The sequence below is a fragment of the Epinephelus fuscoguttatus genome, linkage group LG5, assembly GCF_011397635.1.
Source record: "Epinephelus fuscoguttatus linkage group LG5, E.fuscoguttatus.final_Chr_v1".
NCBI classification, from domain to species: Eukaryota; Metazoa; Chordata; class Actinopteri; order Perciformes; family Serranidae; genus Epinephelus; species Epinephelus fuscoguttatus.
Genome location: NC_064756.1, coordinates 15,803,886 through 15,816,989, shown reverse-complemented (window position 1 = coordinate 15,816,989; position 13,104 = coordinate 15,803,886). Strand labels below are relative to the sequence as shown.

The following is a 13,104-nucleotide window of genomic DNA, read 5'->3' as shown; positions in this document are numbered from 1 at the left end:
ATCACCTGTGCTGATTTCATGAAGCCGAACAGTTGTTAAGTGTGTGGAACATGGACCATTTCCAGCATAAACACAGGACATGAGGTACTGCCACCATGCAAAAAGCCACCCACGCACTCAACTCACGGCCCTCATGTACTAACAGATTGCTATCTGGCATAATCCCATATCACCTACACTGACGCAAAGCTAGGAAACACCCACACAGAGGAAGAACTGCCAAACGCTGAGGAATCCAGGGTGATTTTTCAAATCATCTTAAAGCTATGGAAAACTTAACAGTTCAGGTCGTCCCAGTGAACGAGCAGGGAGGAGTCGCTCAACATAACGACTCTAAAACAAGAAGCTCTACAAGTGATTGTGTTGATGACTTGTACTCTCCTGTATTCTTATAATTATGTATGCTTCTCATTTTCTTGTATTTTCTTCTACGTGTTGTCTTTTAATGTAAAGCACTTTGAGTTTAAGCATAATAAAATGTGCTATATAAATAAAATTGCCACTGCCAAGTGTGAAGACCTGATCTAGTTTAGAAGAAGGTGACCAGGCCATCACGTCAGAGCGACTTCAGTCTACTAATACTACTTCATTTAAAAATAATCTAATACATTTATTGATAAAACACAATGACTTTTGCGGGGACAGGACAAGAGCACCCTGGACTTATTTCCAATTATGTCCCTGATGTTACTGCAGTCCAGTAAAAATCACATCTCTAGTTGATAAACACGAGACAGGAGTGGTGCATGTATGCTGCACAGATCTCCCATTATCTCACCTGGAAATCTAATATGGGCCGATTTATTTTTAGCCACGGCAGGACAAAAAGGCATTTAGTGAGAAACAACAGGCCCATGTATGTGAAAACATTTGACTGCATGCAGTTGACGTAAATGTGAAGAGAGTGTGGCGGACTGGCAGCTCTACCAAAGTGCTTGCAGCAACAACATGATCTAGTTAAAGCAAACTGTTGAACAGAGGCTAATCAGTGTCAAAGTGAGCTCAGACGTATGACATCATGTGATATATATGTCAAACTCAAACTAGAGTTTGAACCACAGTATCTGTTGCATGAAAACCAAAGGTACAGACAGGCTGTTTGTTGCTGTTTAGAGTAAATAACACCAGAATTCCTGATGTCACTGGAAAATATAAAGGGATGGACTGAAACCAGAGGATGTGCAGCCTCTGTAATGATAATCACGTGGGAGATGAGTGTCGTATTTTGTTTGAATGTCAGAATGTGAGCTTAATGACTTACAGAGACAGGTATTATTTAAACCGTTCATCTATGTTTAAATTAATTTTGTTATTACAATCAGATGAGCCAGAAGTAATTTGTAAACTAGGCTTTATTGAAGAATCTTCTAATGATTTTAGTTGTTATTTTTTCTCACACTTGTGTTAGGATGTCACATACCTTGACATGTTTGGGTGGAAACTTCTGCCTTCCTCAGAAGTGTCACTTGGTGGTGGTTGTGATGCGTCTTTATCTGTCAATCAGCTGATATTAGGGAGGCATGACCGTCCTGTCAGTTTTGACAGGATGATCACACCACCTGCTGTCCCCTCTCCAGGGCGCTGCTCCAGGTGTGGGAGAGTATGTATGCCCCCTCATCTCTGTTCATCGTCCCTGGGCACCGCTTCCTTATTTCGATAGCCTCCCTGATCCAACGCCGGTATTTGTTGTGTGTGTAGCAGGTGGCGTGACCGTCCTGTCAGTCACACTCCCTAGTATCAGCTGATTGACCAATCAGCTGATAAAGACGCGTCATAGCCACCACCAAGTGACACTTCTGAGGAAGGCAGTTTCCGCCGAAACATGTCAAGGTATGTAACATCTGTCTGAGATAAAAAAGTCTTCATCAGAAACTAAAGACATAATGAACACCATTGAACTATGTCCTTCCTCTGTTTCAGTAACACGCCTTGTACCATTGTTTTGTTACTGTCTGTAATGTTTGTGCTCCACACCATGTGATATGGTCGTGAGTCAAATAAATGAAATTAATTATGAGATGAATGGGGGAAAAAAGTAAACACAATATTAACAAAAAAGTGGTTTTGCTCAGTGTATTTTTAACTTAATGTTTGATTATTGGATTATTGTTAGTAGATAAAAGAGGTGTAACACAAAGCTACTGTCTGTATCTGTTTATTTTACAGTAATGTCTGCATCACTGTGTTCATAAACACTACGAGTTCGTTCGGCCTTCCCCCAGGAGCTGTCAGAAATGGCCTAAACTGCTTTATTTTCTGTGTTTAACTGATTTCTACTTTCATTTATACTCTTGACATTTACTTTATGTTTAGTCGCTCAAAAAATATTCAAATATTAAAAAAAATTAAATTAATATAAATAGTTTAAGGAATATAATATATAAATCATAATATTTATATGTAATGTTATATAAAAATTTATGATAATAATATTTATTCATTTTATACGTATATATGCATATAATTAATAAATATTTTTACATGTACATTTTCCCCCCATGACTGACTCTAACTGGTTAAAATATAAAGTGACTTATAATAGCAACCACATTTTCAGTTTCGGCAACAAACTTTTTTTTTGTTTTTGTTATTAACAGTTTAATTCTTATTTCTTTCTTTTAGATATTTTGATGTATCTTAATTAATCCCGTAAAAAAATGATTTGTAATTGAACCACATCCTTAACAAACAAGAAAACTAGTCTAAATTGAGTTTAAATAAAAGATTTTTAAACAGGTGTTTTGTGGAAAAGGACAGTGGAAAGAGAACTGACGGTTGTGGAAAATAAAAGTCAGAAGAGTTAATTAAAGCTGATGGATGTGACCCATGATCTGGAGTTATAACAAACATTTTTCTTTGATTTTCATAATGGATTTTTGGATGTTTATCCTCGGTGAACATCGGAAATCCACCACTGGCACAACCACAGTAAAGAGTGAGCTTAGCAGACGTTTCAAATAGTGTAAGTCTTGTGACAGGAGAAAAAAACGTAGAATTATGGATGCTGGTCGTGTTTGTTTGGAGCAAAATAATGTCAGAAATTAAAAAACAAAAATCTTCTGTCCCATCTGTACCAGGCTTTGTGGATGTGGTCGCTCCGCAGGATCTTGACTGGGACCCGCGTCTCCCCCAGAAACACATCCTGAGCCAGATTCTCATTGTTCCACAAATCAACTCTGCAAAGGCAGAAGACAGGAAGTGAGGAAAGTATTTCATCTCTAAATATACGCCATCAAATGTACATCCAGGAAGGCACATTTTTCATTGCTGTGTGTGTTCAGCACAAACACATAAACACCCAGTGCCAATATGGCAAAAAGGGACAAAATAAATGTCACTACTGGAGTGGTGCTTACCTGCTTGGTGCATAGAAGCCAATACAATACCCGTGCAATGACACCACCTCAAATCCAAACCTCAAACCCATGCATGAGTGTTTACCTTTGACTCTGTCTAGTCTTACCCAGTGAGCTATGAGTCCACTGTGAGGGAAGCCCCACATATCCTTAACCAGAAACCAAGGCTCTCTATCAGTAGTCAGAACACACCAGATCTAAATTCACTTTTTTGTCCTCAAGTTGTTAAGAAATAATTTTTCTTCTGTCAAGACTATAGAGGGGAAACAAGAGAGAGAGGCAGGGAGGGAGAGTCACAGAAAGTGAAACATACAAAGGAGAGGAGGGGGAAAAAAAACAAACTTACTTGATCTCAAGTTTTTCAATGTCCTCGTCCTCCACTTGGAAATGAGACTTTTTAGAGTAGCTGCTGGACCGTGTGACCTGAGAGTGGACATGCCAAAGCTTATTTACAGGCTTACTTACACAAACAGTGTTCAAATGAGCCAAATAAAAGTTACCTCAAAGAAGAAGGTTTCTTCAAACTGAGGGTTGCTGGTTTTCTTCTTTACCTTTGTTTTCTTTTGGTCAGATCTGAGGAGGCACATTAAAGAAACTGTCACATCACAAACTGATCATCACAAGAGCTACTCTGCCTTACATGTGGTTACCATCGCTTTTTAGATTCCGTTTTGATTTCTGTGCATCAAGATTATAGCCGTTTATAAAAATTTTAAATGAGGAACATCAATATATATATTTTTTTTAATCTAGTGATCTAAACAAAGCTCACGGTGTAACCAGTGTACTCAAGATTAGATCATTGTGAGTCATGACACTACCGCCTCAGCCTTAGTTTCCTTTAGCAACTGCAGTTTGTTGCAAAATGGATCAAAGATAGCACACTAGTGTTAGCCACTCTCCGCTGACTCAGTCCATTAAGAACTGATTTACATTTTATTGTGACACTTGTAATAACTGCTTTTTTAGGTCACATGGGGGCAAAAAACAAACACAATACTGTCATAACACTGTTCAGAGCAACATTATAATTCATTTGGAGTCGAGTTTGTGTCCATACCAACTCCTGATTAAAATATCTGGCCCTTTAGCTGCTAAATGTTCCACTATGTTCACCAGCTAGTCTCTAACTGTGTCTGTCTGGCACTTAGTGAGGAGTAGATACTGTCCAGTAGGTTTTTAGAGCTTTTCCGCTGAAAAAAAACGATGATGTGAGAGCGGTGACACTGAACCAAAACAGTTAAGGTGTGTGTCGGAGAGCCAAACAGTGACCTGCAATTATAAAGCTCTGTAGAGCCAAGGGGAGCGGCAGATTATGATGATAACTGGCTATAGGTTCATTACTATGACCAACCCCTTTCACGCTGTCGCATATTTTGACATATTGTCATTTGATACATTGTTAGAAAAGCTTGATAATACACTACTTGCACAATGTAGTGTGACGTATATCCATTCTACTAATTTCAAGTTTACTTTCTTTAAACTCTACAGTCATGTTACCTTCGCCTCTGACCTTAGCGATCCTTCACTTTCCACAGTTAGCTTTGTACATATTATTGGTTTTGTATATAGTGTTTTTGTTTATTTTAATAGCCAGATAAGCCAGTCAGCTAACCTAGCTAGCTACTAAAATGAATCAAATTTATGAGGCCGTAGCAAAGCTCTGAAAATCAGGCTAATGTTGGTGCTACTCTGAGTTGTTAGCCAATGCTGCTAACAGTTATCTAAGACAGTGGTTCCCAACTGTTAGGTAGCAATCCCAAAGTGGGTCCTGAATGGACTGCAAGCGACTCATGAGCGTGTCAAGTTAGTAAAAAACACACTTTATTTTGAAATACAGTAAATTCCAGCACATTTTGAAGAGCTGTTTCCTGCTGTAGAGTGAGTGACTAACAGACAACTACTTAACAAAGACAGCAAACTAGCTCGACGACATGGCCAAACGCAAGTATGACACTGAATAAATCGAACTGTGTGGACCTTGAACTAATGACTAAGAAGAACTCTACACCCATAGGTGGGGGCTGGAATCAAAAACACTATATACAAAAAGTAACAGTAAATGCTGTTAACAATATGAAAAAAGCAAACTGTGAAATGCGAAGTAGTGTTAACTAACTTAAGGACAAAATAGCACTGTGATTAGTAGGTTGGAAGCTAAAACAACCTAAAACATGTACAGAATATCATCATGTGTGTATGTTGTAAACCCTCGCTCCCTTTAGTTACCTGGCAGGTCCAATGAGTGACACGGTGGCGTAGGGGTCACAGTTCTGCCCACTGATCAAAGGCAGTCCCTGGCACTCTATTATCCTGGAGACACAGAAACAGGGAGGGACACCATTAATAAAAATGACTGTAGGACTGTGTTAATTCACATCATTACCACCACCTGAAGTATTAGTCAGAAATCATTTTTATGTACGTAGTTTAGCAGCAGGATTCGGGCAGACAATCCACTGCTCTTACTGTTACTGTCAAACTAATCATCTTAGAACAAAACAATATTTTGAGCAATTATAAAATCGACAGACCTTGGGAGAGCTTAGCTTTCAACACCATGTCTTCCTGAGAGCATAAATGGTAAATAATTTCTTGTTGGTTCAACAGATGCCTGAGTGGAAATGCTAATGCTATTAGGCCTCTACAGCCTGCATTGTCACGGCACTGAGTAAAAACAAACAAACAAAAAAGAGGTTACTTGTAACAGGACACGTATGAACAATCAGGAAAACGTTTCCCCAGGAGGCACCACCGTACAGAAGCTGAGGTCTCTTAACCTCCAAACTTAATAGACAATTATGACTTTCAAAGAAGACATATTATCTTTGTATTGACGTGTTGAGTGTGCCACTACGGAACATATCAGTGTGCAGTGGGCATCAACTTCAGTAACTTTAAAACCAACTCAATAGGCCAAGAAATAGCCCATAAAAAGATAAAAACTCTTTCGTCATGAGTCACGACTCTTGTTTTCTTTCACACACGCTACACACAAACACATGATTATGATGTAAAAACTACTAATACAGTACATTTTTAACTTTTTACCTAAATTAAAATCAGGATAAACTCATGCATTCTATACAAAATAATAATTTAAACACCACTAATGCTTCTGATAAATGCACTTCCTGTACAAAGCTAACTAATTTATGTTGACTCAGGACTAGGGTTGCAACAATATGAGATTTTTACAGTACGGTAACCATCTCAGAAAATATTGTGGTTTCACGGTATCAAGGTATTACAGAATTTGTATTATCATCAATCAGAATGACCCTTAAAACAATGAAAATGGAAGGCTTGTTGTTGTTTGAGCAAATGTATTCATACTATAATTAAAACTTGAAACCATTTTGTCCAGTTGCATTTTTTTCAATATTATAGATAAGCATAAGATATGCTAACCATCAACTTTTATATCACGATATACCCTGAAATCAGTACATTGCTGCAACCCTGCTTAGGACAAAATAAAAATTTTCATTTAAAGCTGCAGTTGGTATCTTTTATAAAAAAAAAATAATTTTCTGTTATATTTGGAACTGTCACCGTTTTTACACAGAAGTAAAATGAATATCATAAAAAAAATAGCATACTCATCTGTCTACTCTATTGCCTTGTAGTGTTTCTAATGGCATTGTTGCACTTGAACATAAAAGACAAAACATCAGAGCCGAGGAGTCTCTAAAGCAGCTGTCAAACATAACACCCTGCCTGCGAACTGCAAACTGTCAAACTAGGCAGCGCTCAAGATTCTGTTACTGCATTGCTCACTTCTCGCCTCAAATCTTTCCAGAAACATATTTTAGTGTACTGTTTAGCTGTAAAATGAGAACATTTGTGACCCAGCTGCTACTTTGAGAACAGTCAAGCCAAAACAAAACAAAACAAAACAAAACAAAACAAAACATTGCAGACTAACTGGAGCAAAACTCTCATTTTACAGCTTAACAGTACACATATTTTAGTGTACCGTTTAGCTGTAAAATGAGAACATTTGTGAACCAGCCGCTATTTTGAGAACAGTCAAGCCAAAACAAAACAAAACAAAACACGGCAGACCAACTGGAGCAAAACTGCCATTTTACAGCTAAACAGTAGACTAAAATATGTTTCTGAAACATTGAGGCGAGACTAGTTTATTTTTGATCAGCGCTGAGTAGACTGACAGTTTGACCAAAGTTCAAAGAGTGATTCACATGATTGACAGCTGCGTTATAAACTCCTCGGCTCTGATTGGTTGTTTTTTGGTGTGCCAGGGTAAATTCTAGCAAGTGCCATTGGAAGAAGTCGGAAGAGGAGGAGGGACGTGATTTTTTTTTTTTTTTTAACCACAACATCTGTGTATATTCTCTTTCAGAATAGTGACAATTTCAGCAAATGCGGCAAGAAGTTACCATAGAAGAAGTTACCAAAGAAGTAACCGATTTATCCATCTATTATCTATTTTTTATTTATTTTTTATATTCTTACCCTTCCTCTTTTTACGTTCTTATCTCATTTAACCTTTATCTTTTGTTATTTTAGTTAGCCTATAGGTTTTAGTTTTGATGCATTTTATGTCTCTGTTTTAGATCATTCTTACCTAGCTACTGACTCAATTTTATGAGCTAAATAGCTTTTTATTGGGTGGGAGGGTTGGGTTTTCTCTTTTCTTTTTGTTTTCTGTTTGGATCTTTGTTGTTTTTAACCTCTGTGAGGCACTTTGTGTTACTGTTGTATGAAAAGTGCCATATAAATAAAGTTGATTTGATTTGAAGTTGATGTGAAGAAGTTATTTTCATAAAAGTTACCAGCTGTAGCTTTAAACTTCAAACAAATCGCACAGTCTCGTGTGTTTTTCTATTTATTGGCTCATCCCTTCTTGTTGCGACACTGATTCCTGTAAGATGGTGTTGCATTTTGTTGAGGAAACAAGGGTCATGATGCCTGGAGGCAACACTGGACACAGAGGGCAAACATATTGTTATGAAGTTGGTTGTGATTCAAAACTATTTTATGTTTTATTTTTGTCAAATTCATCAGTTTTCAGGCTTCTTTAATCTGCCATCAATTGTCAGGATTGCTACTTAAAATTACATTGTTACCAACTCCTCAGTTCTCAAACGGCCATTGTGTCAACAGTTTAAAACAACACCATGCATTGATATAGAGGTGTTATGGTCTTCATTTAGAAGTTGTGCTTTGCCCTCATGTTTGGCTCGTGTCACACAGCGACCACTGTTTTTTTTTTTTTTTTAACAGGTGTTTTAGGTGACAACAAACAGACACTGTGGGCACCCTAAACAGGATGTTGCTGCTAAGCAGGAGTCGCTGGAGAATAAGAATGAATTCATCACTAAGTGAGGCCAGAGGGAGAAGCCGAGCAGAGCAAATGTCAGGATGTTTGTGTATCATCTTCCAGGGTGTCATGACAATATTCCCTACAGTCTCCTTTACGTCTCTTATCTCAACCCCATCTCGCTCTGCTCCGACCATCTCTGGTGACTGAGCACGCTGCAACAGGTTGACTAGAAGTGTGCACATGATAAGTTTCGCATCTTATGTTTTAACTTACACTTGTCTGATCAGGGTGTTGTTGGTAAAAAAAGAATCACCATCTATGCACACACACCGACAGTGGGCAGGTGAAGGTTTAAGCAAACAATCCGAGAGACACAGTGAATGACGGCAGCAGAAAACCACAGCGGTTGCCGTGTGAGAAGCACAGGCTTCCTGCTCAGATGCCATCACTTCCTCCTCATTGCCCTGCTCTCCAAGTATGAATGGGGGATGCAAAACAACACACGTAAACAGCATGAGCGCTGACACGCACACACATATACTTGTGTACTTGTATGTATATATGTGTGTGTGTGTGTGTGTGTGTGTGCGCGCGCTCAATCTCATTCTTCAGTGAGTGCTTCCTTTTGAGTAGACCACACCCGAAGCCTTACATGTCATCTGGTGAACACTGACGACTTTTTGATGTCAAAAGTACAGCTGGGCAGTAAATGTGACAGATAAGGTATGTATATATATAGTGACACACACAAAACCTATAACAACCCACTGAAAGCTAAGATTGACAAATGATATGATCTTATCAGTGATGACTCCTTTTTAATAACTACTTTCGCAACCTTTCTTTTGGTGTCTCTCTCATGTACCTCCAGTGTATGCAACTGAACATCATTTGACTGGCTGAAGTCACTGGAGCTCAGAGGAGAAGAGGAAATGTTTTCGAGCTACAGTTGTTGTTACGGCCTCTGAAACAAAGCTACAATACACTTTGTGTTTGTTTTCAGAATAGTGTGGACAAAGACACCCTGACCTTTCAGACTGTGCAGGACAGTGAGCTGTTGCGTGTTCCCATCAAACCACACAACTAAAAGAGTCTGAGAAACTTAAAAACCTGATAATTATCCTTCATGTTTCTGTATTCACTTCTCTGATTCCTGATTGCGCAATATATATCTGTGGCTGAGGGTTCAAACATTGTCTAATTTGCCTCTTTAATTTGTGTTGGTTTACACATGGATGTAGCTTGTGCTTTCTGTGTGCCTTGTATGCAAGGCTCCTACAGACATGTTTTTTAATGCCACTTTGAATGAAATTTAAGACCAATTTTTGTCACTGTACTCAGACACCACAGTACCTCTGCTTTCTATACAGTCAAATGTTTGGAGATCTGTCGCTGCTGACCCCGGTGCTGGTATCGGAGATGGGGGTGGAAACGTGGCAGAGAAAAGGGTAGAACAGAACTGGGAAATACCTGGCACTTGATGGTTGGCTTTGTGTTTGTCACTCTGTATGTGGGATTCCATTCCCCTGATTTCCATTGTTGTAGAGATTGAAAAACTTTTGGCAAAAATTACACCATGCCTCGTATGCATTGTCTTGTACTGGTTTCAGTCATGCTGCGATATCTCGGTTATTTTTGTTCAACTTCAGCACTTCCCCACGTCTCCCATGGTACAGTGACTGAGCAGAAGCCCAACAGTCTGCTAGCTAGCTGAAAATCCCGGCTAGAAACAAAGTAGGAGCGTTGCTGGTTCCACTATCATAATCTGTGTGACGTTTATGCGAGTATTTAGTAAATTATTCATAAAAATATATGTCACCAATTACTGAGATTTTACAATGCAAAGTCAGTAAAAACAATGATAAAATCCTCCTCCCTATGTCTTAGCATTTGTAACACTTTTTGAAAGTTCAAGACATTTTAACAGCAGGTAAGGCCTTATTTTCAGATTAAATACCCCAATGCCTTTTAAGACTTTTTAAGGATGTGCAGGAACCCTTTGTCTGTATTTTTGTATCCTGCTGTGCAAAGCACTGTGGCACCCCCACTGACACTGTCTAAATGTGTTACATTAGCGCATATCTTGGATTATTATCTCTGTACATTGCACATATTTGCTGTGCTGTGAACTTTTGCAGATCCCCTGATAAGAATTTCTGAGCATCCTGCACAAAACTATACAGCTTTCTCATTCTGAAACAGCTTTATTGCACACATTTGTTATGTCACAGTATTTTTTAAAGCACTGGTTCCCAACTGTCGGGTCGTGGTCCATTCTGAATTAACCGCAAGTGACTCACAAACACGTCACGTTTGTAAAAAACACACTTTATTTTTAAGTGCAGTGAATTTCCAGCACAGAGTTTTTATTTTGAAGTGCTGCATCCTGCTACAGAATGAGTGAATAACGGAGAGCAACTTAACAGAGACAGCAAACTAGCTTGGCGACATGGCCAAATGCAAATATGATGCTGAATATTTTAAACTGCGCGGACCTTGAACTAATAACTAAGGACAAATCTGGATCCTGTGACTGGACCAGTTGGGAACCGCTGTTTAAAATTAACTCCTTCATATTTTAATTGCTATGTTTCTATTTTATATTTATGTTCTTGAGTGTTACAGTTATTTCCTTTAAATGTGTTTATTGCATGTTTAATGTGTGCACCGAAGCCCAAAGCAAATTCCTTGTCAATAAACCTCCAACTGGATCAGGCCTCACCTGACTGTCAGGGAATCTTGGTACTCACCGGACAAGTAAGTGTTGACCTACGGAGCCGTTCTCTGTGATCACTTCATTCAGTCGCATCTCCAAATGGACTTTACCCTGTTGAACATGAGAAGAGGAGAGTGGCCGGTGAGAAGTTATACATCACTAAAAACATCTCCTCTTACATTAAAGCACATTTCACCAAAAAGAAGTTTCAAATTGAATCCCAAGTCAATATGTGGGTTGTAAAAAGAGATAGAAATGTAGGCTGCAGTAAAACTCCTCCACCTAACCACTAATATTTATTTTTTATTTCATTAACTTATTTAACCAGAAGTCCCACTGAGATTGAAAATCTCTTTTTAGACCTGGCCGAGGTAGCAGCCAATCAGAACACATTCAAAATCCACAATAAAACAGCAACTATTCAAACATAGTGGACTCTCGAGAAAAACAAGCACATGTCTCTGTCCCCACATTCTTTATGATGCCCTTACATTCATCAATGGATATAAGTGTTTCTAATTTTCGATCTTTATCTAAGGTGTAGAGTAGGAGAACGCAGTTTCCCCCAGATCTGTTAAAATGCTGGGGTACATTAAAAAGCACCCACTTGGAGGAGCGTAGCTGGGAACTACCTGAGCTGACACACAGAAAGGTGCAGAGGTAGGCCGGAAGTTTGCCCAACATTGCTTTATAGATAAAACTATACCAGTGCTGTTGTCAGCGAGTAGACAATGACATCCAACCCACCCAATCATAAAGAACGCAGTGATAAGTGAGGGACTTTGCATGTGTAATAAAACGTAGAGACGCACAGTAAAATGGAAGAGGCTACATGGTTTTTCTTAGCACTGAAAGTAAAACAAGATTTATTTCTAAAATAAAAAGGCAGTGTTCACTTTAAACTTCCTAACTAGAGTAGCAATATGTACATTCAATGAAAGTCTGTCAGCTATCCCACCCTATTTCACTTAATATATGTGCACATATTTTCACTGCATTTTGTTTGAAACAGGTTGCCCATTTCCCTCTCTGTCTTTTTGTCCTTGTCCCAGACATGTGGCCCAGCTCAACCTCATGTTTCATGTTGTTTTAGGTTAATGGAGGTGCCATGTGTGACAAGAGCTACAGCAGCTGTGAATTTTGTCATCACTCATAAAAGATCTTTACGGAGTCGGATGTGGTGAAGGCTGCCGGTCTCGCCTTCGGAAGTGTCAGAGAGAGAGAGAGAGAGAGAGAACTAAACAAAACGCCCACACACTTGCACTCTGTCTCTGCAATTCAGCACTTGGCTGAGATGGCGAGTAGTTCTGATGCAAGATAGGCCTTTAAGCCAATATAATACTTACTACTTTGCAAGGATCCAAGTGTGCAAATATCATCATTAACAGGGGGGATAGGTGGTTGTAATGTGAGTGTTAATTTGCTGAATAATAAATGTGGTCAAAAAAAGTGTGTATTGTTTGTCCTACTGTGTCGTTTTCTTTATTAACCGAGCTGGTTCACAGTGGAATAAAAGCTGCTCACAGGGTACATACACAGCCTCTGTTTGACTACAAACCAAGCCGGAGAGGCATTGCAATAACACCTCCATCACTCACTGATGTAACTTTGCAGTTGAAAGTGTCTACTTGTGAGTGAATCAGTGTAGCAGCACATACCCAGAATAGTCTGGCGTGGGCTAATGGCAGCTAGAGTCAACACGTTAGCTACAGCAGCACAGAAGTGGTAGTGTGCTGTAG

At 39.0% G+C, this 13,104-nt stretch overlaps 1 protein-coding gene across 1 annotated transcript in view; it reads right to left on the bottom strand.

Annotated features, from left to right (window-relative positions):
* rasa2 (RAS p21 protein activator 2) overlaps positions 1–13,104 on the bottom strand; it is a 346,877-nt gene that overhangs the window by 322,022 nt on the left and 11,751 nt on the right. The window contains exons 5-9 of the mRNA XM_049575935.1: positions 11,400–11,476; positions 5,589–5,672; positions 3,857–3,929; positions 3,703–3,779; positions 3,075–3,176 (exon numbers count right to left, since the gene is read on the bottom strand). Coding sequence (XP_049431892.1) covers positions 3,075–3,176; positions 3,703–3,779; positions 3,857–3,929; positions 5,589–5,672; positions 11,400–11,476 — 413 coding nt within the window. The remainder of the gene's footprint in view (positions 1–3,074; positions 3,177–3,702; positions 3,780–3,856; positions 3,930–5,588; positions 5,673–11,399; positions 11,477–13,104) is intronic.